The sequence below is a fragment of the Chiloscyllium plagiosum genome, unplaced genomic scaffold (assembly GCF_037043375.1).
Source record: "Chiloscyllium plagiosum isolate Xiang-an unplaced genomic scaffold, Cpla_swu_hap1 HiC_scaffold_14, whole genome shotgun sequence".
Classification (NCBI taxonomy): domain Eukaryota; kingdom Metazoa; phylum Chordata; class Chondrichthyes; order Orectolobiformes; family Hemiscylliidae; genus Chiloscyllium; species Chiloscyllium plagiosum.
The window spans coordinates 13521215-13544872 of NW_028270152.1; the positions used below are offsets into that span (position 1 = coordinate 13521215).

The 23658-nt window shown below is 44.1% G+C and overlaps 1 protein-coding gene across 1 annotated transcript in view; it reads left to right on the forward strand.

Moving 5' to 3' along the window:
• The window catches only part of arih2 (ariadne homolog 2 (Drosophila)), a 97231-nt gene that overhangs the window by 48574 nt on the left and 24999 nt on the right, over window positions 1-23658 (forward strand). Inside the window, exons 8-12 of the mRNA XM_087994081.1 lie at window positions 8529-8646; window positions 16725-16775; window positions 16876-16897; window positions 21811-21962; window positions 22417-22560. Coding sequence (XP_087850207.1) covers window positions 8529-8646; window positions 16725-16775; window positions 16876-16897; window positions 21811-21962; window positions 22417-22560 — 487 coding nt within the window. The remainder of the gene's footprint in view (window positions 1-8528; window positions 8647-16724; window positions 16776-16875; window positions 16898-21810; window positions 21963-22416; window positions 22561-23658) is intronic.

Consider the following 23658-nt stretch of genomic DNA (forward strand, 5'->3'; position numbering starts at 1 on the left):
TCAAATGCATCTGTGCTATTTACCTCAATCACTTTGTGTGGTAGTCAGTTTCACATTTTAAGCATTCTCTGGTTGAAAATATTTCTTAACTTTGTATTGGATTTATTAGTTACAATCATATATTTATGATTCCTAGTTTTAGACTACACTCCAAGTGGAAATTTGCGTTTGTCATTCATCATTGGGTATGGTTTCCCATGATACAACTACTCTTTATTTTCCGTTAATTAACTTCAATCCAGAGTGAAAATAGAAACCATCCATTTATTCTGGTGTTGGGTATGGTTAACGCAGGGGAACTGTAATGAAATGCAGGAAGTAATTAATAACAGTTTATGACATGGTTGTGTGATTGGCAAGTTAAATTCAATGTGTTGCTGGAAAAGTGCAGCAGGTCAGGCAGCATCCAAGGAGCAGGAGAATTGACGTTTCGGGCATGAGCCCTTGAGGAATGAGGAAAGTGTGTCCAGCAGGCTAAGATAAAAGGTAGGGAGGAGGGACTTGGGGGAGGGGCGTTGGAAATGCGATAGTTGGAAGAAGGTCAAGGTGAGGGTGAAAGGCCGGAGGGGGGGGGTGGGGGCGGAGAGGTCAGGAAGAAGATTGCAGGTTAGGAAGGCGGTGCTGAGTTCGAGAGTTGGGACTGAGACAAGGTGGGGGGAGGGGAAATGAGGAAACTGGAGAAATCTAAGTTCATCCCTTGTGGTTGGAGGGTTCCTAGGCGGAAGATGAGGCGCTCTTCCTCCAGCCGTCGTGTTGCTGTGGAGGAGTCCAAGGACCTGCATGTCCTTGGTGGAGTGGGAGGGGGAGTTGAAGTGTTGAGCCACGGGGTGGTTGGGTTGGTTGGTCCGGGTGTCCCAGAGGTGTTCTCTGAAACGTTCCGCAAGTAGGCGGCCTGTCTCCCCAATACTTGCGGGACTGAGAAATTAACTTCTCAGGAAAGATTGAAGTGATAGAAAATCCTTCTTCTAAAAAAGAGCAAATTAAAGTGAGAACTGAAGAAATGGTAGGGGTTAAAGGGGAAACATAGGGAGACCAGAACTAGCTTCCATAAGCATTCTGAGGAAGGATCACTGGACTCAAAATATTAACTCTGATTTCTCTGCACAGATGCTGCCAGACCTGCTGAGCTTTTCCAGAAATTTCTGTATTAGATTGGTCACTACTAAACCCAATATGAAATACAGGACAAACCTCTTCACTGAGATGGTAGTGGGAATGTAGACCTCGTTATTGCTGAACATGGAACAGTACAGCATTGTACAGGCCCTTCAGCCCTCGATGTTGTGCCGGCCTTCTATCCTGCTGTAAAATCAAACTAACCTATGTACATTTCCTTGTACTAACTTCCATGTGCCTATCCAAGAGTCACTTAAATGTCCCTACTGGGAGCAGTTGAGGCAAATAATATAGATGTCCTAAAGGGGCAACTATTTAAGCACATGAGGAACAAAGAACTGGAACATACTATTTAGGAGTGGGAATTGACCACTTGGCCCCTTGAGCCAACTATGCTATTCCAATAATCTCATGGCGAATCTGATTGCTCCACATGTCTACCCTGATAACCTTTCACCTTTTGAAAATAATCTATATAGCTCTTCCTTAAAAATACACAATGACTGTCTTACTCAAAATGCAGTGAAAGTAGAGTTTCATGACCCTCTGAGAGGAAAATCTAATCTTGGGAAATAAGGCAGGGCAGGTGACTGAGGTGTCAGTGGGGGAGCACTTTGGGGCCAGCGACCATAATTCTATTCGTTTTAAAATAGTGATGGAAAAGGATAGACCAGATCTAAAAGTTGAAGTTCTAAATTGGAGAAAGGCCAATTTTGACGGTATTAGGCAAGAACTTTCAAAAGCTGATTGAGGGCAGATGTTCACAGGTAAAGGAACGGCTGGAAAATGGGAAGCCTTCAGAACTGAGATAACGAGAATCCAGAGAAAGTATATTTCTGTCGGGGTGAAAGGGAGACTGGTAGCTATAGGGAATGCTGGATGACTAAAGAAATTGAGGGTTTGGTTAAGAAAAAGAAGGAAGCATATGTCAGGTACAGACAGGATAGATCGAGTGAATCCTTAGAAGAGTATAAAGAAAGTAGGAGTTTACTTAAGAGGGAAATCAGGAGGGCAAAATGGGGACATGAGATAGCTTTGGCAAATAGAATTAAGGAGAATCCAAAGGGGTTTTACAAATATATTAAGGACAAAAAGGTAACTAGGGAGAGAATAGGGCCCCTCAAAGATCAAGGAGAAAGTGAGGTCTGCAGATGCTGGAGATCAAAGTTGAAACTTTATTGCTGGAACAGCACAGCAGGTCAGGCAGCATCCAGGGAACAGGAGATTCGACGTTTCGGGCACAGACCCTTCTTCAGGAATGAGCAGAGAGTGTTCAGCAGGAGAAGATAAAAGGTAGGGAGGAGGGACTTGGAGGAGGGGCGTTGGAAATGTGATAGGTGGAAAGAGGTCAAGGTGAGGGTGATAGGTCGGAGTGGGATGGAGGCGGAGAGGTCAAGAAGAAGACTGCAGGTCAGGAAGGCGGTGCCGGGCTGGAGGGATCCGGCTGAGACAAGGTGGGGGGAGGGGGGATGAAGAAACTGGTGAAGTCCAAGTTCATCCCCTGCGGTTGGAGGGTTCCCAGTCGGAAGATAAGACGCTCCTCCTCCGACCGTCGGGTTGTTGTGGTTTGGCGGTGGATGAGTCCAATGACCTGCATATCCTCGGTGGAGTGGGAGGGGGAGTTGAAATGCTGTGCTACAGGTTGGTTGGGTTGGTTCGTCCGGGTGGCCCAGAGGTGCTCTCTGAATCGCTCCGCAAGTAGGCGGCCTGTCTCCCCAATATAGAGGAGGCCACACCGGCTGCAGCGGATGCAGTAGATAATGTGGGTGGAGGTGCAGGTCAATCTGTGGCGGATATGGAAGTTTCCTTTGGGGCCTTGGAGAGAAGTGAGGGGGGAGGTGTGGGCGCAAGTGTTGCACCTCCTGCGGTTGCAAGGGAAGGTGCCGGGAGTGGAGGTTGGGTCGGTGGGGGGTGTGGATCTGACAAGGGAGTCGCGGAGGGAGTGGTCTCTACGGAAAGCTGATAGGGGAGGGGAGGGAAATATATCCTTGGTGCTGGGGTCTGTTTGGAGGTGGCGGAAGTGACGGCGGATGATGCGCTGTACATGGAGATTGGTGGGGTGGTAGGTGAGGACCAGTGGGGTTCTGTCCTGGTGGCGGTTGGAGGGGCGGGGCTCAAGGGTGGAGGAGCGGGAAGTGGAGGAGATGCGGTGGAGGGCACCGTCGACCACGTCGGGGGGGAAATTGCGGTCCTTGAAGAAGGAGGCCATCTGTGTTGTACGTATTTTGAACTGGTCCTCCTGGGAGCAGATGCGGCGGAGACGAAGGAATTGGGAGAATGGGATGGCGTTTTTACAGGGGGCAGGATGGGAGGAGGTGTAGTCCAGGTAGCTGTGGGAGTCGGTTGGTTTGTAGTAGATGTCCGTGTTGATTCGGTCGCCTGAGATAGAAACAGAAAGGTCTAAGAAGGGGAGGGAGGAGTCCGAGACTGTCCAGGTGAATTTGAGGTCGGGGTGGAAGGTGTTAGTGTAGTGGATGAACTGTTCAACCTCCTCGTGGGAGCACGAGGTAGCGCCGATACAGTCATCAATGTAGCGAAGGAAAAGATGGGGGGTGGGGCCAGTGTAGTTGCGGAAGATGGATTGTTCCACATACCCTACGAAGAGGCAGGCATAGCTGGGGCCCATGCGGGTGCCCATGGCTACTCCTTTTGTTTGGAGAAAGTGGGAGGATTGGAAAGAAAAGTTGTTCAGGGTGAGGACCAGTTCGGTCAGTCGAAGGAGGGTGTCGGTGGAAGGGTACTGGGTGGTACGGCGGGAAAGGAAGAAGCGGAGTGCTTTGAGTCCTTCGTGATGCGGGATGGAGGTGTACAGGGACTGGATGTCCATGGTGAAGATGAGGCGTTGGGGACCGGGGAAGCGGAAATCCTGGAGGAGGTGGAGGGCGTGGGTGGTGTCACGAACGTAGGTGGGGAGTTCTTGGACTAATGGGGACAGGACCGTGTCGAGGTATGCCGAGATGAGTTCGGTTGGGCAGGAGCAGGCTGAGACGATGGGTCGTCCGGGGCAGTCAGGTTTGTGGATTTTGGGCAGGAGGTAGAAACGGGCAGTGCGGGGTTGTGGGACTATGAGGTTGGAGGCGGTGGATGGGAGGTCCCCTGAGGTGATGAGGTTATGGATGGTCTGGGAGATGATGGTTTGGTGGTGGGGGGTGGGGTCATGGTCAAGGGGACGGTAGGAGGAGGTATCTGCGAGCTGGCGTTTGGCCTCAGCGGTGTAAAGGTCAGTGCGCCAAACTACTACTGCGCCTCCCTTGTCAGCTGGTTTGATGGTGAGGTTGGGGTTGGAACGGAGGGAGTGGAGGGCTGTGCGTTCCGAGGGTGAGAGGTTGGAGTGGGTGGGAGGGGTGGGGGAGTTCAGGTAGCGGTTAATATCGCGGCGGCAGTTTGCTATGAAGAGGTCGAGGGCAGGTAGGAGGCCAGCACGGGGTGTCCAGGTGGACGGGGTGTGTCGGAGGTGGGAGAAGGGGTCGTCAGAGGGTGGGCGAGAGTCTTGATTGAAGAAGAAGGCACGGAGCCGAAGGCGGCGGAAGAATTGTTCGGTGTCACTCCGTGTATTGAAATCATTGACCCGAGAACGTGTGGGAACGAAGGTGAGACCTCTACTGAGGACTGATCTTTCGTCCTCAGAGAGGGGCAAGTCTGGAGGGATGGTGAACACACGGCAGGGCGGGGAGCTAGGACCTGGTGTGGGGCTGGAGCTGGATGTGGGGGCGGGGTTAGGCCTGGGGGCGGGGACAGAGGTCGGCGTGGGGCGGAGTTGGACATGGTGATGGACACCGGTGGGGGGGCGGGGTTAGGCGCGGTGACGGAACTCGGCGTGGGGGCGGAGTTAGGCGTGGTGGCGGAACGCGGCGTGGGGGCGGAGTTAGGCGCGGTGACGGAACGCAGCGGGGGGGCGGGGTTAGGCGTGTGACACCGGCGGGGGGGCGGCCTTTGTGTGGAGCCACAGGAAATGGGGGAGATACTAAATGAATATTTTGCATTAGTATTTACTGTGGAAAAGGATATGGAAGACATAGACTGTAGAGAAATAGATGGTGACGTCTTGCAAAATGTCCAGATTACACAGGAGGAAGTGCTGAATGCCTTGAAACGGTTAAAGGTTAACGGATAAATCCCTAGGACCTGATCAGGTGTACCCGAGAACTCTGTGGGAAGCTAGAGAAGTGATTGCTGGGCCTCTTGCTGAGATATTTGTATCATCGATAGTCACAGGTGAGGTGCCGGAAGACTGGAGGTTGGCAAACGTGGTGCCACTGTTTAAGAAGGATGGTAAAGACAAGCCAGGGAACTATAGACTGGTGAGCCTGACCTCAGTGGTGGGCAAGTTGTTGGAGGGAATCCTGAGGGACAGGATGTACATGTATTTGGAAAGGCAAGGACTGATTAGAGATAGTCAACATGGCTTTGTGCGTGGGAAATCATGTCTCACAAACTTGATTGAGTTTTTTGATGAAGTAACAAAGAAGATTGATGAGGGCAGAGCAGTAGATGTGATCTATATGAACTTCAGTAAGGCGATCGACAAGGTTCCCCATGGGAGACTGATTAGCAAGGTTAGATCTCATGGAATACAGAGAGACCTAGCCATTTGGATACAGAACTGGCTCAAAGGTAGAAGACAGAGGGTGGTGGTGGAGGGTTGTTTTTCAGACTGGAGGCCTGTGACCAGTGGATTGCCACATGGATCAGTGCTGGGCCCTCTACTTTTTGTCATTTACATAAATGATTTGGATGTGAGCATACGAGGTACAGTTAGTAAGTTTGCAGATGACACCAAAATTGGAGGTGTAGTGGACAGCGAAGAGGGTTACCTCCAATTACAACAGGATCTTGACCAGATGGGCCAATGTGCTGAGAAGTGGCAGATGGAGTTTAATTCACATAAATGCGAGGTGCTGCTTTTTGGGAAAGCAAATCTTAGCAGGACTTACACACTTAATGGTAAGGTCCTAGGGAGTGTTGCTGAACAAAGAGACCTTGGAATGCAGGTTCATAGCTCCTTAAAAGTGGAGTCGCAGGTAGGTAGGATAGTGAAGGTGGTGTTTGGTATGCTTTCCTTTATTGGTCAGAGCATTGAGTACAGGAGTTGGGAGGTAATGTTGTGGCTGTACAGGACATTGGTTAGGCCACTGTTGAAATATTGCGTGCAATTCTGGTCTCCTTCCTATCGGAAAGATGTTGTGAAACTTGAAAGTATTCAGAAAAGATTTACAAGGATGTTGCCAGGGTTGGAGGATTTGAGCTACAGGGAGAGGCTGAACAGGCTGGAGCTGTTTTCCCTGGAGCATCGGAGGCTGAGGGGTGACCTTATAGAGGTTTACAAAATTATGAGGGGCATGGATAGGATAAATTGGCAAAGTCTTTTCCCTGGGGTCGAGGAGTCCAGAACGAGAGGGCATAGGTTTAGGGTGAGAGGGGAAAGATATAAAAGAGACCTAAGGGGCAACCTTTTCACGCAGAGGGTGGTACGTATACGGAATGAGCTGCCAGTAGATGTGGTGGAGGCTGGTACAATTGCAACATTTAAGAGGCATTTGGATGGGTATATGAATAGGAAGGGTTTGGAGAGATATGGGCCGGGCGCTGGCAGGTGGGACTAGATTGGGTTGGGATATCTTGTCGGCATGTACGAGTTGGACTGAAGGGTCTGATTTCATGCTGTACATCTGTATGACTCTAAAATCCTTTTCCTCATCTCTGTCATAGATAGGCCTCCTTATTTTGTTTTCTAGATTTTCCCGTAAGAGGAAGCAATTTTTCCACATTCATCCTGTCAGAATCCCTCGGATTTGTTTCAATCAAGTCACGACTTGCTCTTCCAAATCTCAGTTAATATAAATCTAGCTTATCCAACCTTTCCTCATAAGATTGCCTACTCATTTCATGTATTAATCTCGTTAACTTTTTCTGAATTGCTTGCAACATATTTACATCCTTCCTTATAAATAAAAGAGGCCGGTACTGTATATAGTGCTCCAGATGTAGTTTCACCAATCCCCTAATATGACTGAAGTGTAACCTTCCTATTGTTGTGTTCAATTCTTTCCTTAAGCTATTACATTCTATTAGCTTTCCTAATTACATGTTTACCTGAATGGTAACCTTTTGTGATTTTTTGCACCAGGGCATACAGATCCCTCTGCATCTCTGAACTCGCCATTTATGTTACATGTTCCTTTTTCATTCTTCCTGCTGAAATGGTCAAACTCTTATTTTCTCACATTATATTCATCTTTTGTCCATTCAGATCATCTATCTGAATGTTTCTGAGGCCTCCTTAACTTCATTTTCACAAATTACTCCTACCTATCTGTGTGTAATCAGCAAATTTGTCCAGCATATCTTTGGCTCTTTCATTCAAATCATTCATATAAATTGTTAGAAATTGAGGTCCCAGTATTAGGTCCATTGACACACCTAATCTTGCCAAACAAAAAATGACTCATTTACATTTCTCTGCTCTCAGATAACCAGTCATCTATTCATGTCAATATGTTAACCCCTTTAACATAATAGCCTTTGATGAGGAACTTTAGCAAAAATCTTCTGAAAATCCAAGTACAGTACAACACTGGTACCCCTTCATCCAAGGTACCTGTTATTTCTTCAAATACATCAATTAGGTTGATTAAACATGGTTTCCCCATCACAAAATCACATTAACTTTGCCTGATTACCTCGAATGTCTCTAAGTGTCCTGCTGCAATGCTGGAATGACATGGTAATTTTCTTCAAGATGGATGGTGGGAGGGCATCTCCTCTGAGCCATAACATTTGGCTGGGCTGAGTGCTTGTTTCTGAGCTTTAATTACTAAGCAATATCTGCATTGTCTTTACAGGAGATAAATTAGTTAGATAAATGGAAATGAAGCAATGTTCTTTTTCATGTAGGATGAATCTTATGTGCTGAAATGCAAGCCAGAACATTTTTTTGATCAGCTGAAATGGGGTTACATTTTCATAAGAATTTTGAAGACATGTCCATTTCACGAGAGTATAGCTTGGACTGTTGAAACAAGTTGCACTGTAATCGTGGCTTGTTCTGTTGCTTTTAACTCTGTGTACAGTGAGTTGCAATCATTGTTGGTATTTTTGTTGTTGTCTTGCACTGTGCAGTTTTGTACATAAGAATGAAAATTGAAAGAATAATGTTGGACATCAAACCTCCCCAGTCCTCATTTGACTACTGCAGGGCTGATCTTTGTTCACACTGAATCATCAGAAGAACCATATGGCTCAATGCTGCACTGGAGTCTCAACATGACTTGTGAGCTCTATTTCTGGATTGGGTTTTGCACTAAAACTCCTGAAAAAGATTCGATTAAAAATGTCTCCATGTAGTTGCTATCTAAATTAATCTGGAATTAATGTAATTACTTGAATCCTAACCAGCATTTCTTCTCTCTCAGCTTCAAGTGTCGACAGATGTACCATGCTCCTACTGACTGTACCACTATTAAAAAATGGCTCACCAAATGTGCTGATGATTCCGAGACGGCAAATTACATCAGTGCGCATACGAAAGATGTAAGGATGTACCAATATAGTACAATTGTGTATTGGCTGTGGTACTGGTTTAATTATTCTTTTGTTCAATCCCTGTTTCATATCTCAAGCAACTGCACCCAGTTGCTCTGAGAAGTGTCTCCCTTATGACCCCCAGCAGTTTGATACAATTAAGTGGCTTGTCAGGCCTAAGAACAGGGAAGAGTTACGTGATTTTTGAGAGATCATAGTCATGTCTGTGATTGCAAAAATTCAAGTGCTTCACGGTCACTTTTGCAGATACCAGCTTTTTAACCAGTACCAGAGCAAGTATGAAATTGTATTCAGTTAGTCAGTGAATTTGTGTTGAAACAAAAGCATTTTAAAAACTGCCCTGGTACACTGTCCTTGAGTGGAAGGGGCACTGTCAGTACTTCACAGTCTGTCATGAGTAATTTTACAGCAATGTATTTGAGATTTCAATGTCCTTTGAAGGGGCCTAGCAAATTGTGACTCATTGTGAAACAGTTACAAAAAGAATCAATAAACACAAAGTACTGGAGAAATGCCGTGGTTGACAGGGCTCTCAGCTATGTCAAACTCATTTCCTGCATTTCTGACTTCACCTTTCCCCTCTCTCCCAGAATAATGCTTGAGGTTCCTCTTGTCCACACTTTCCTCACCACTAGTCTTCACCTTCAAAAAATCATCTTTTGTCATTTTCACCACCTCCAGTAGGATGCTTTAACCAAAATGCATCTTCCTCTCCCCTCCACTGTCAGCATTCCACAGGGGCTGCTATCTCCGTGGCACCCGCTCCATCCTTCCTTAGCCCTGATAGTCCCACTCAGCAGTGTGGCTTTATTTCTCTTTCTGCACCACCATGATCATATGTCTCTGATCGTGTTTTCCGGGTCCTGGAGGGGGAGGGGGAGCAGCCCGAAGTCGTGGTCCATATTGGCACCAACGACATAGGTAGGAGGAGTGCCGAGGATGTTAGACAGACTTTCAGGGAGCTAGGTTGGAAGCTCAGAGTTAGAACGAACAGAGTTGTTGTCTCTGGTTTGTTACCCGTGCCACGTGATAGAGATTCGAGGAATAGGGAAAGAGAACACTTAAATGCGTGGCTACAGGGATGGTGCAGGAGGGAGGGATTCCGGTTTTTGGATAACTGGGGTTCTTTCTGGGGACGGTGGGACCTCTATAAACAGGATGGTCTACACCTGAACCTGAGGGGCACCAGTATCCTTGGGGGGAGGTTTGCTAGTGCTCTTGGGGGGGGGGGTTTAAACTAACTCTGCAGGGGCATGGGAACCCAGATTGTAGCTTCAGGGTGCAGGGCCTGGAGTGTAGGGAGGTTAGGAACATGGCATCAATTTCCAAGGAGGGTGTCTGTAAACAGGAAAGTGGCTTGAAGTGTGTATACTTCAATGCAAGAAGTATACGAAATAAGGTAGGTGAACTTGCAGCGTGGGTTGGTACCTGGGACTTCGATGTTGTGGCTATTACGGAGACATGGCTAGAACAGGGACAGGATTGGCTGTTGCAGGTTCCAGGATTTAAATGTTTTAGTAGGGTCAGAGGTGGGGGTAAAAGAGGGGGAGGTGTGGCATTGCTTGTCAAAGATAGTATTACAGTGGTGGAAAGGACGATGGATGAGGACTTGCCATCTGAGGTAGTTTGGGCTGAGGTTAGGAATAGGAAAGGTGAGGTCACCCTGTTAGGAGTCTTTTACAGGCCTCCCAATAGTCCTAGAAACGTAGAAGAAAGGATAGGGAAGGTGATTCAGGAGATGAGTGACAGTAATAGGGTGGTGGTTATGGGGGACTTTAACTTTCCTGATATTGATTGGGAAAGCTATAGCTCAAGTTCGTTAGATGGGTCAGTGTTTGTTCAATGTGTGCAGGAGAGTTTCCTGACACAATATGTAGACAGGCCAACAAGAGGTGAGGCCATACTGGATTTGGTTCTGGGTAACGAACCAGGCCAGGTGTTAGAATTAGAGGTAGGTGAGCACTTTGGGGATAGTGACCATAATTCGGTGATTTTTACTCTCGTGATGGAGAGGGATAAGTGTGTACTACAGGGCAAGAGTTATAGCTGGGGTCAGGGAAATTATGATGCGGTGAGGCATGACTTAGGATGTGTGGCTTGGAAAAGTAGACTCCAAGGCAAGAGTGTAAATGATATGTGGAGCTTGTTCAAGGAGCAACTATTGAATGTCCTTGATAATTATGTACCTGTCAGGCAGGGAGGAAAGGGTCGTGCGAGGGAGCCGTGGTTTAATAAGGAATTGGAATCCCTTGTTAAATGGAAGAGGGCGGCCTATCTCAAGATGAGACATGAAGGTTCAATTGGGGCGATTGAGAGTTATAGGGTAGCCAGGAAGGACCTGAAGAGAGAGCTAAGAGCAGCAAGGAGGGGACATGAAAGGTCCTTAGTCGGTAGGATTAGGGAAAACCCTAAGGCTTTCTATAGGTATGTTAGGAATAAAAGAATGACTAGGGTAGGAATAGGTCCAGTCAAGGATAGCAGTGGGAAGTTGCGTGTGGAGGCGGAAGAGATTGGGGAGACACTGAATGAATACTTTTCTTCAGTATTTACTCAGGAACAGGGCATTGTCGTCGATGTGAATACTGAGTCACAAATAAGTAGAATGGATGGCTTTGAGGTATGTAGAGAAGAGGTGTTGGAAATCCTGGAAAAGGTGAAAATAGATAAGTCCCCTGGGCCTGATGGCATTTATCCTAGGATTCTCTGGGAAGCAAGGGAGGAGATTGCAGAGCCATTGGCCTTGATTTTTATGTCCTCTTTGTCTACAGGAGTAGTCCCAGAAGACTGGAGGATAGCAAATGTGGTTCCCTTGTTCAAAAAGGGGAGTAGGGATAACCCTAGTAACTATAGGCCGGTGAGTCTCACTTCTGTTGTGGGCAAAGTCTTAGAGAGAATTGTAAGGGATAGGATTTATGCACATCTGGATAGGAATAATGTGATCAAGGATAGTCAGCATGGTTTTGTGAAGGGCAGGTCGTGCCTTACAAACCTTATTGAATTCTTTGAAAAGGTGACGAAGGAGGTTGATGAGGGGAAAGTGGTAGATGTGTATATATGGATTTTAGTAAGGCGTTTGATAAGGTTCCCCATGGTAGGCTACTGCAGAAAATACGGAGATATGGCATTGAGGGTGAGTTGGAGGTTTGGATTAGGAATTGGCTGGATGGAAGAAGACAGAGGGTAGTAGTTGATGGCAAAGTTTCTTCATGGAGTGCCGTCACTAGCGGTGTTCCGCAAGGATCTGTTTTGGGACCATTGCTGTTTGTCATTTTTATAAATGACCTGGAAGAGGGGTTAGAAGGTTGGGTGAGCAAGTTTGCGGATGATACGAAAGTCGGAGGAGTTGTTGACAGTGAGGAAGGATGTGGCAGGTTACAGCAGGATATAGAGAAGCTGCAGAGCTGGGCAGAATGTAGCTAAATGTGAGGTGATTCACTTTGGGAAGAATAACAAAAAGATGGGGTACTGGGCTAATGGTCGGATACTTGGTAGTGTGGATGAGCAGAGGGATCTTGGTGTCCATGTACACAGATCTCTGAAAGTTGCCACCCAGGTAAATAGTGCGGTGAGGAAGGCATATGGCGTACTGGCTTTTATTGGTAGAGGAATTGAGTTCCGGAGTCCTGAGGTCATGATGCAGTTGTATAAAACTCTGGTGCGGCCGCATCTGGAATATTGTGTGCAGTTTTGGTCGCCATACTATAGGAAGGATGTGGAGGCACTGGAACGGGTGCAGAGGAGGTTTACCAGGATGTTGCCTGGTATGGAAGGAAGATCGTATGAGGATAGACTGAGACACTTGGGGCTGTTTTCATTAGAGAAAAGAAGGTTTAGGGGTGACTTGATTGAGGTGTACAAGATGATTAGGGGGTTAGATAGGGTTGACAGTGTGAACCTTTTCCCGCGTATGGAGTCGGGTATTACAAGGGGGCATAGCTTTAAATTAAGGGGGGGTAGATATAGGACTGAAGTTAGGGGTAGGTTCTTCACTCAGCGAGTCGTAAGTTCATGGAATGCCCTGCCAGCAGCAGTGGTGGACTCTCCCTCTTTATGGGCATTTAAGCGGGCATTGGATAGGTATATGGAGGATAGTGGGTTAGTATAGGTTAGGTGGGCTTGGATCGGCGCAACATCGAGGGCCAAAGGGCCTGTACTGCGCTGTATTCTTCTATTCTATTCTATTCTATTCTATTCTATTCTATTCTATTCTATTCTATTCATGACGACCAATAGTCATAGAGTCATAGAGATGTACAGCATGGAAACAAACCCTTCGGTCCAACCTGTCCACGCCAACCAGATATCCCAACCTAATCTAGTCCCACCTGACCCATATCCCTCCAAACCCTTCCTATTCATATACCCATCCAAATGCCTCTTAAATGTTGCAATTGTACCAGCCTCCACCACATCCTCTGGCAGCTCATTCCATATACGTACCACCCTCTGCGTGAAAAAGTTGCCCCTTAGGTCTCTTATATGTTTCCCCTCTCACCTTAAACCTATTCCCTCTAGTTCTGGACTCCCCAACCCCAGGGAAAAGACTTTGTCTATTTATCCTATCTATGCCCCTCATAATTTTGTAAACCTCTATAAGGTCACCCCTCAGCCTCCGACGCTCCAGGGAAAACAGCCCCAGCCTGTTCAGCTTTTCCCTGTAGCTCAAATCCTCCAACCCTGGCAACATCCTTGTAAATCTTTTCTGAACCCTTTGAAGTTTCACAACATCTTTCTGAAAGGAAGGAGACCAAAATTGCACACAATATTCCAACAGTAGCCTAACCAATGTCCTGTACAGCCACAACATGACCTCCCAACTCCTGTACTCAATGCTCTGACCAATAAAGGAAAGCATACCAAACGCCTTCTTCACTATCCTATCTACCTGCGACTCCACCTTCAAGGAGCTATGAACCTGCACTCCAGGGTCTCTTTTTTTTTGAGGTAAATGTTAATTCCTCTTTTAGTGCCTTTTTTGTGAATGGGGAAGTTTCTGCATTTGTAGACGTAAACCTCCTTCTGTCCATGATACTGCACTTTTTGGTAATTCAGATTACCAACAAACTTTGACCACAGTTCCTGTTGTGTAAACTGAGTTGGTCTGTGAATTTAAGCTTCTTTAGTTGAATTTCTTTTCAAAATTAATTCACAGAATGAGGGTTTTGCTGGCTAGATTGCATTTATTGTCCATCCCAGAGACCGTTATGAGTCACCCACATTGCTGTGGGTCTGGAATCACATGTAGGCCAAACCAGGTAAGGATGGCAGTTCCCTAAAGGACATTAGTGAACCAGACGGGTTTTTTTTTGGCATGGTCATCATTAGACTCATAATTATAGATTTTGTATTCAATTTAAATTCCACCATCTGCTGTGGCAGGTTTCGAATCTGGGACCATGGAATATTTCCTGGGTTTCTGGATTTACAATCCAGCAATAATATCATTCGGCCATTGGCTCACCTTCTAATCTCTGGCAACACGTTAATTCTTTATTTACTAAAATGTTGACTGGAATATATCCAGGTACCTGAAATAAACTAAACGGATTAATAATTTGTTATTAATCTATTGTTGGCGGACTGTAGCTGCAGGATATGCCATAACCACTCATCAAAATTTGCAGCCTCTCCTGACTACTTTACCTATACCCCAAGAAGGATCACAGACGGCTGTTGTGGGAGCATGATTTCCTCCAAATTCTCTTATCAAGTTTTGCTCTTGTTCTCATGTTTCTTGAGCGTCTCAGTGTGAAAATACTGCAGTTCTCTGTTTGGTGCCCATCATGGAAATGGCACTGGTTCAAAAACACAGGCTGCTGCCATCACCAGGAACTACAGCATATGGTTGCGTGGTTGGAGGACTGATTCAGAGGCATAAATTCAAATCCCATTGTGGTAGCTGTAGGAAATTAAATTTGATTCATTAAACAAATCTCAACTGACATGTTAGTACTTGTAATAGTGACAGCGCAACTGATTATTGTTTTTATAGGTGTGATGCAGTTATGCAAATGTGTCATTCTCTAAATAAACATTTTATGTGGATGAGCAATCAGAACACCATTATGCTTAGGTCAGTGTTCTTTGGCACTCCTTTTTATTTGCATGGTATTGGATTTCACTTACATCATGAACCTAATGATGATGCATGTAATAGTGTCTTTAGTGTAGGGATAAAAATCTCAAATTGCCAACCACTTCCCAATAAAAGACTGTTAAAGGCATATTTACAATTACAATATTCCGATATAGATTTTTGCTATTTTGTGTTAAAGCTGTACAATTTTTATAATTTTAATTCTACATAAGACAAAAATCACACCTTGTTGTGTACACTGCGTTCCCAAGTCATTGTCATTTTCCAATTATGGCTTTGATCAGCTATTAGACCTTCTATTTCAAGTTTCATAGTTGCAGATTGAGGTATTTTCCAGGACTTGCTTACATAATTGAGGCAGACACTTCAGTGTAATACTGAGGAAATAATTTATCAGAGGTGTCTTTTTAAAAATGAGGTCTTAATCTGGTAGTTGTAAAAGAAGTCATGGCATGTTTGATCAGGCAATTTGTGTGCCTCATCAATTACTAATTGCTTGTCATGTACTATAGGGCAATAAATGCTCATAGGTCTAGTTAATGCACTTTCACTGGTGACCATTAGTAGGTTCCGGAGCAGTATGAATTGGTGAACTTTGAGTGTCTGATTTTCCTGGTGATTTAGCCTGCTTGAGTTTGAGAGATTTTGTTGCTGTCGTTCTCAAAACTGGTGATAGTTCAGAAGTAATTAATTAGCTGTGAAGTTGTGATGTTCTGGGGATGGAAAAGATAGTGTAAACACAAGGTCTCTGATACCAATTTCTTAGGGCTATGTGCTTTTGGGTTTGTTTTTGCCATTTACCATGCTTTTTTGAGAGACGAAGGCTGAGACTAAATTTGATACAGGCTTGCAAAATCACAAGCAGGCTGAATACAGTAAATAAGGAAAAGCTGTTCCTGCTCTTAAAAGGAACAAGAATACACAGGCATAGATTTAACATAATGTGCGAGAGAAACAAGGGTGATGTGAGGAAAAAAATTCTTACTGTGAGCAGTTAGGTTAAGGACTGCACAGGCTGGAAATGTAGTAGGGGTAGGTTCAGTTGAGACATTCAGGAGGACATTGATTATTTGCATTAAAAAAAGTGTGCAAGGGTATGGGCAAAAAGGAGATTGGCATGAGGCAATGATACTCATTTGAAGAGCTGATGCAGGCATGATGGGCCAAATGGCCACTACCTGTGCCATAATGATTCTTTAACTAAAGTGCAAATGTTCCAGTCATATGACCACAACTTGCCTTTACTGTAGCACTAGCTTTCAAAGCATTGCTGCTTCTTCACGCAACCACTGATGAAAGAGCAGCGCTTCAAAAGCTAGTGCTTCCAAATAAACCTGTTGTACTATAACCTGGTTTTATGTGATTTATAACTCTGTCCAACCCAGTCCAACACTGGCACATCCAAGTCACAAATAACAGTGCAATAATGACCCTATTGTTTGCTTCAATTATCTTGATTGAAGGATAAATATTGGCTGGGATGTCAGCGTGGAGTCCCTGGCCCCTCTTCAAAAACAAATCCAGGATATGAAAAGAAATTGTTGGAAAAAATATTTATAACATCAGTCCCTTGTGAAATGCATTGCACACTATTTCCATTGGAAATCCATGAATAGCTTTTTGGTACATGTCAAGCTGCACTATATTTAGCTGTCAATTTGTCCACAGCAGATTAGCTACTGATGCAACACAACAGATGTTAATGATGTATCTGAAATAAGCTAAAACATGTGGGTCAATGGTAATGTTATTGAGATCCATTGCACTGCTCAGACAAGTCAACTCATCCAGAGTAGTTTTCTAATCTTGACAAGTCAAGTTGAAATTTTTAAAGCATCAACAATAAAAACCAAACTGTAAGAATTGTGAACTTTAACACTGTTAGAAGTGTTGCTAAACATAAAGCTGTTTGGTGCATTAACTTATTGATTGTTGAATTTATTTTAATTTTTTTTTCCCAATCTTGCAGTGTCCAAAGTGCAATATTTGCATTGAGAAAAATGGAGGGTGCAATCACATGGTGAGAGAATGAAGCATAATTCATTGTGTTTTCAGAGATAGTCCACTGTTCTGTAGACCCGCTTTGATACTGATCAAATGGTTTTAATTCTCTGTTTCAGCAATGCTCAAAATGCAAGCATGGTGAGTAAAAAAATTTGAACGTTATGTTGAAAGTTATATTTCTCACACTCTGCTGTGGGAATGCATATCTGGAACTACATGTGCCCAGTCAGTGGTTTTTCATTGATGACAGATATGGGCTGAGAATGTGCAGTTAGAATATGGAATCGGGACAGTGTGGAAAGTGGCCATTTGGCCCATTGAGTCTGTGTTGACCCTCTGCAGAGCATCCCATCCAGACTTAGACCTCCACCATATCCCTGTAACCCCACACAGGGTTTTTACCACGGCTAATCCACATAATCTGCATGTCCTTGGACTGTGGGAAGAAACCAGAGCACCTAGCAGAAACCCACACAGACGCAGGGCGAATTTGCAAACTTCATACAGTCACCCAAGGCTGGAATCAAACTTGGGTCCCTGGCACGGTGAGGTAGCGTGCTAACCACTGAGTCACTGTGCTGCCCAAGACTTCCTTGGCCATTATGGAGATTGAACCCATAACAGTTTATTAATGTGATGTTCGAAACGTCTGAGTTAATCAATTGACTAGGTAGTGCAGAAGCAAGAACTTTGCTCTTAAGTGTACGTTACATTTCACATGGGAAGAATGCATTTTTTTGTTGTCTGATACCCCAGGACATTACTGTGGGAATGCAATTATATGGAAATGACCATTTCTGAATGAAATGTTTATATATCTGATAGAAAGTAAGAAATTGTGTGGTATTATTTGTGAAGGAGGTAGGGCGTTATTGTTTTTTTTTGCATTTAATATTGATACAGTCTGCAGCTTATATGCTTCTTGATTTAATTTCTGTTTCATATATGCTCACACTCTGGGAAGGTTGCAACTTCGTGGTAATGTCACTGAACTAGTAATCCAGAACTCCAGGGTTTGCTGGTATGGATTTTGATCACAAATGGTGATATTTGCATTTGGTTAATACGTCTGGAATTAAAAGCTAATCTAATGGTAACCAGGAAATCATTGTGAATTATTATTAAAAAACAGCTGGTTCACTAGCCTTTAGGGGCACAGAATCATAACTTGCAGACCATATTCCAGATACCATCATCATCTTCCTCAAGCCTTCAGCATCACAAATGCTAGTCTTCAGCCAGTTCAATTCATTCTATGTGATATCAAGAAGCATCTAAAGGCATTGGATGTTGCAAAGACCATAAGACATAGGAGTGGAAGTTAAGGCCATTTGGCCCATTGAATCTAGTCCGTCATTTAATCATGGTTGATGGGCATTTCAACTCCACTTACCTACACTCTCCCCTTAGCTCTTAATTCCTTGCGAGATCAAGAATTTATCAATCTCTGCCTTAAAGACATTTAACATCCCGGCCTCTGCTGCGCTCCCTGGCAATGAATTCCACAGGCCCACCACTCTCTGGTTGAAGAAATGTCTCCTCATTTCCGTTCTAAATTGACCCCCTCTAATTCCAAGGCTGTGCCCATGGGCCCTAGTATCCCCGCCTGACGGAAACAACTTCCCAGCGTCCACCCTTTCTAAGCCATGTATTATCTTGTAAGTTTCTATTAGATCTCCCCTCAACCTTCTAACTCTTCAGCCATTCATTGTATGCTAGGCCTATCATTCAAGGGATCATCTGTGTGAATCTCTGCTGGACACACTCCAGTGCCAGTATGTCCTTCCTGAGGTGTGGGGCCCAAAATTGGACACAATGTTCTAAATCGGGTCTAACTAGAGGCTCATAAAGTCTCAGAAGCACATCACTGCTTTTATATTCCAGCCCTCTTGAGATAAATGACAGCATTCCATTTGCTTTCTTAATCACAGACTCATCCTGCAAATTAACCTTTAGAGCACTCCCGGATCCCTTTGTACTTTGGATTTATGAATTTTCCAACTATTTATAAAATAGTCCATGCCTGTATTCTTTTTTCCAAAGTGCAAGACCTCTCATTTGCTCACGTTGAATTTCATCAGGCATTTCCTGGACTACTCTCCTAAACTGTCTAAATCTTTCTGCAGCCTCCCCACCTCCTCAGTACGACCTGCCTATCCACCTAACTTCATATCATCGACAAATTTCACCAGAATGCCCCCAGTCCCTTCATCCAGATCATTAACATATAAAGTGAACAGCTGCGGCCCCAACACTGAACCCTGCGGGACCCCACTTGTCACCGGCTACCATTTCGTAAAAGAACCTATTATCCCAACTCTCTGCCTTCTGTCAGACATCCAATCCTCAATCCATGCCAGTAGCTCACCTCGAAAACCATGGGCCCTCACCTTACTCTGCAGCCTCCCATGAGGCACCTTATCAGAGGCCTTTTGGAAGTCTAGATAGATAACATCCATTGGTTTTCTCTGGTCTCACCTACTTGTTACCTCTTCAAAGAATTCTAACAAGTTTGTCAGGCATGACCTCCTCTTAGTAAATCCATGCTGACCTGTTCTAATCTGACCCTGCACTTCCAAGAATTTAAAAATCCCATTCTTAACGATGGATTCTAGAATTTTACCAACTATCGAGGTTAGGCTAATTGGCCTATAATTTTCTATGTTCTGACTTGATCCTTTCTTGAGCAAAGGGGTTACAACAGCGAATTTCCAATCATCTGGGACTTTCCCTGACTCCAATGACTTTTGAAAGATCACAACCAATGCCTCTGCTGTTTCCTCAGAACTCTAGGATGTAGCCCATCGGGGCCAGGAGATTGGGAAAAATACTCATGTCTTCCACTGTGAAGACTGACACAAAGTACTTATTAAGTTCTTCAGCTATTTCCTTATATCCCATCACTAGCCTTCCAGCATCAAATTGGAGCTGCCCAGTATCTACTTTTGCCTCTTGTTCGTTCCTTATTTATTGAAAGAAACTTTTACTATAATTTGTAATATTACCGGCAAGCTTGCCTTCATATTTGATCCCCACCTTCCTGATTTCTCTCTTTGTATCCTCTGTTTGTTTTTGTAGCCTTCCCAATCTTCTGATTTCCCTGTGCTCTTAGCCACTTTATAGGCTCTCACTTTTTTCTTTGATATATTTCCTGACTTCCTGTGTCAGCCATGGCTGTCTAATCCCCCCACCCACCCACCCCAGATAATCTTTCTTTTCTTTGGGATGAAGCTCTGTACTGTATCCTCAATTGCACCCAAAGGTTTTAGGGCTTGGCAAAGTCCTGCATTAATACTGAAAACATTTGCTCCAGAACAAGACTCACTCTTAGCCAAGTTATTCCGATACAACTGCAACATTGATGTTGGAAACATTGCTCAGGTATGTTTCATTTCCAAAAAAAACCAGGGCAGATCCAGTCGAGTCAATTACTGCCCTAACCCTGTTGGTTTTGTGTTGACCATCCAAAAGGTGATAGAAGGTGTTGTTGATGGAACTGGAATAACAATATTTGTTCAGCAAAAGCGTGTTAATTGTTTCTCAGTTTTTTCCAGGGCTGAAAATGTGTTGCTGGAAAAGCGCAGTAGGTCAGGCAGCATCCAAGGAGCAGGAGAATCAACGTTTCGGGCATGAGCCCTTCTTCATGGGCTCATGCCCGAAATGTCGATTCTCCTGCTCCTTGGATGCTGCCTGACCTGCTGCGCTTTTCCAGCAACACATTTTCAGCTCTGATTTCCAGCATCTCAAGTCCTCACTTTCTCCTAGTTTTTGCCAGGGTCAGTCAATCCCTAACTTTATTACAGCCCTGTTCCTAACATGGACAAAAGAGCTGAACTTTAGAGGTGATATGAAAATTGATGCTCAAGTCTGTATTTGACCATGTATGCCATCGAGAGCCCCTAGCAAAACAGGAGTTAATAGGAATCTGGCAGGGTGGGGTGGGGGTGGGGGTTGCTCTCTCCTGTTTGGAGTAATACTTGGTACAAAGGAGGATAGTTGTGATTGTTGGTGTGTAATCATATTAGTCCTGAGACATCACTTGAGGAGTTTCTCAGAGTTCTATTTAGCTTTATCAATGACCTTTTCCTTCATAATGAGATAAGGGAGTTGGAATTTTCATGAAGTTGCACAATCTTTGACACAACTTGTGGCGACTTGATATTGAAGCAGCTCATTTCCAAATGCAGCAGGACGTGGTTTGAACTACTGAGTAGCACATAACATTCATGCCTTGAACGTGCTGGTCAATGATCATCTCAAGAGAAAACTTAATTATCTCTTCATGATGGTCAGTGGCATTACCATTACAAAATCCCAGCGGAAAGCTGCATGTTACTGCTGTATGCACTTATAATAGGGACTGACACTTGTAGATTCACTTTAGCTTGTAGATTTTCCCTGTTGTGGTTATGGTGTATTGGTTGTTTCCATTTTAAACATAGAAGCTTAAACTGGATGAAATTGGTATACAGTGTGGGCAAAGGTTGACTGTGTGTAGTCTTTGTAGAGCTAAGATTTTTTGACAGTGCAGAAGTGCTGAGAATTGTTGTGGTGTTCCTGCTACTGCTTCTGTGGTGAATGCTAATAGGTTGAACTTGGAATTTAATATTTTGATTGTTCCTCAGTAGATAAGACATTTAGCAGTTGATCCAGGTTGTGCGTTTTAGCTATTCTTTGGAGTTGGTACTTGAAGCATTGAACTTCACACAATTCTGCAGCAGGTAAATAATTGAGTTGCCAGCTCTAAGCATGTTAGGTATTACTGAGATTGAAAACTGTAGCAGGATTAGGCCATTCAATCCTTAAAGCCTGCTGTGCCATTCAAACGCTAATAGCTGATCAGTTCCTGTTTTCTCTCTTCTATCCTTTGATCCATTTAACCTTAAGAACTATACCTAGCTCCTCCCCTCAAACATTCAATGTTTGGGCATCAACAGTTCTCTGTGGCAGAGAATTCCACAGGCTCACTACCCTCTGTGTGAAGAAATTTCTGCAGAAAATAAATTTACCACGCCAAGCTTTCCATTATAAAATTGTCAATTTCTGTTCAGATTTTTGTTGGATGTGCCTGGGAGATTGGAAAACCCATGGAAGCGAGTACTATGAGTGCAGTCGGTACAAAGAGAACCCTGACATTGTGAACCAGAGCCAGCAGGCACAGGCCAGGGAAGCTTTGAAGAAATACTTATTCTACTTTGAAAGGGTAAGAGCTATATTTCCTGGGTAGATGTTAGAAACATTAATTTTTCTTTCCACTACCATTGAAATTTCTACCTCTTGATGATTGCGATCCTGCCTGCAGCCTCGAATGAACATTGATCACATTCAGTTCACATAGAGTGTTAGCTGTTTAACTAGACAAACTTGAGACCACACCTGACCCTTTGTTTTAAGCATTAATTTTTGCACAGTCACTCTCTGCTTCGTTTGCCATTTAAATTATTGCACTCATTATTTAGGAAGTAGGTGTTTGAATTACAGTCAGTGCCAAGTATGGAACTCCTTTAATGGCCCCCTGGAAGAAAGGAATAGAAATCAAGTGAATATTTTCTGGAATCCTGTCAATGTGGAAGTATTTTGTTAGCCTGATGTTGGGATTTTGTAACATGTATATGAGCTTAACCTTCACTTTTTTCTGTCTCATTTATTCTTTTCAGTGGGAAAATCACAATAAGAGCCTGCAGCTAGAAGCACAGACATACCAGAGGATTCAAGAGAAAATCCAAGAACGAGTTATGAACAATCTGGGAACATGGATTGATTGGCAGTATTTGCAAAATGCTGCCAAGCTCCTTGCCAAGGTATTTTCTGTTCATTGAGTTGATCATCTATGCTAACAGGCTGATAAAACTGGGGCATAGACTAGTTCTGAAAGATGGCCAAGTTCTCTTGAAAATACAAATTAAACTGAGTTAACAGGGCTCTACAGTGGCTTCACTGTATTGCTTTTGTTCTTAAAGTTCAGTCCTAATTTGTCACCTATTGGAATCATCAAGGCAAATAGGAATAGGGAAGAGCCTTGATTCAGACTTCTCTAATCGTGTGACCTCCTGCAGCTGTTACTGGACAATCCTCCAAAATGCCTATGCCCCTGGTGTGTCTGAGTTTCGTCATTCAACCATTGGTAGTGGTACCCTCATCTGGTTAGACTCCAAGCTGTGGCATTCTCTCCTCTCTGCCTTGATTCTGCTTTCTCCTGCAAGGTGTACTTAACCTATTTTATTTTTTGTTTTCGTATCTGTTTCTGTAGCTGATCAAATTTGGTTTGACAGTGCTTGTGAAGTGCCTTGGAAATATTTATTATGTTCAAAGTGCTGTGTGAGTGAGTGTTGTTGTGCTCTTCTAAATCGTGGTCACGTGTTTGATCAGACACAATGGGATTATCCCAGATTTGTGACCTGTATGCTGAATTAGTCTTATCCAAGGATTTCATTTGATTATCTTGTCACTTTGTTGGAACGTTTCTACGTGCGTGCGTCTGGTGAACACAAAATTAACAATGTACGCTGGATAATTAGATTGCAGCTTTAAATGAATATAACTGAGGAAATCATATCCCCATGTTTGGCTGGGTTGCTGCTCAGATTTAAGATATGAAAAAAAGGCACTTCTCGTTACGGTCTAATCTTGGTGTGCTGGGAATTGACCATAAAATCAATGTAGCTGACAACATGCTATTTTGCCCATCTACCTCAACTTTCCATGGAGATAATTCTCTCCCTCCTACCCCTTGTTGAAGCATCCGCTGTTTTACCAGTGTAAGCATTATTTAAACATATTTGGTTCATGTGTTTTGGTTCATGTATATTATATTAATAGTCAATATAATGGCTTGACTATTATATTGTGTAACATGCAAATATTTAATTCTACTTATATGGTGAAGTGCAGCAATAACT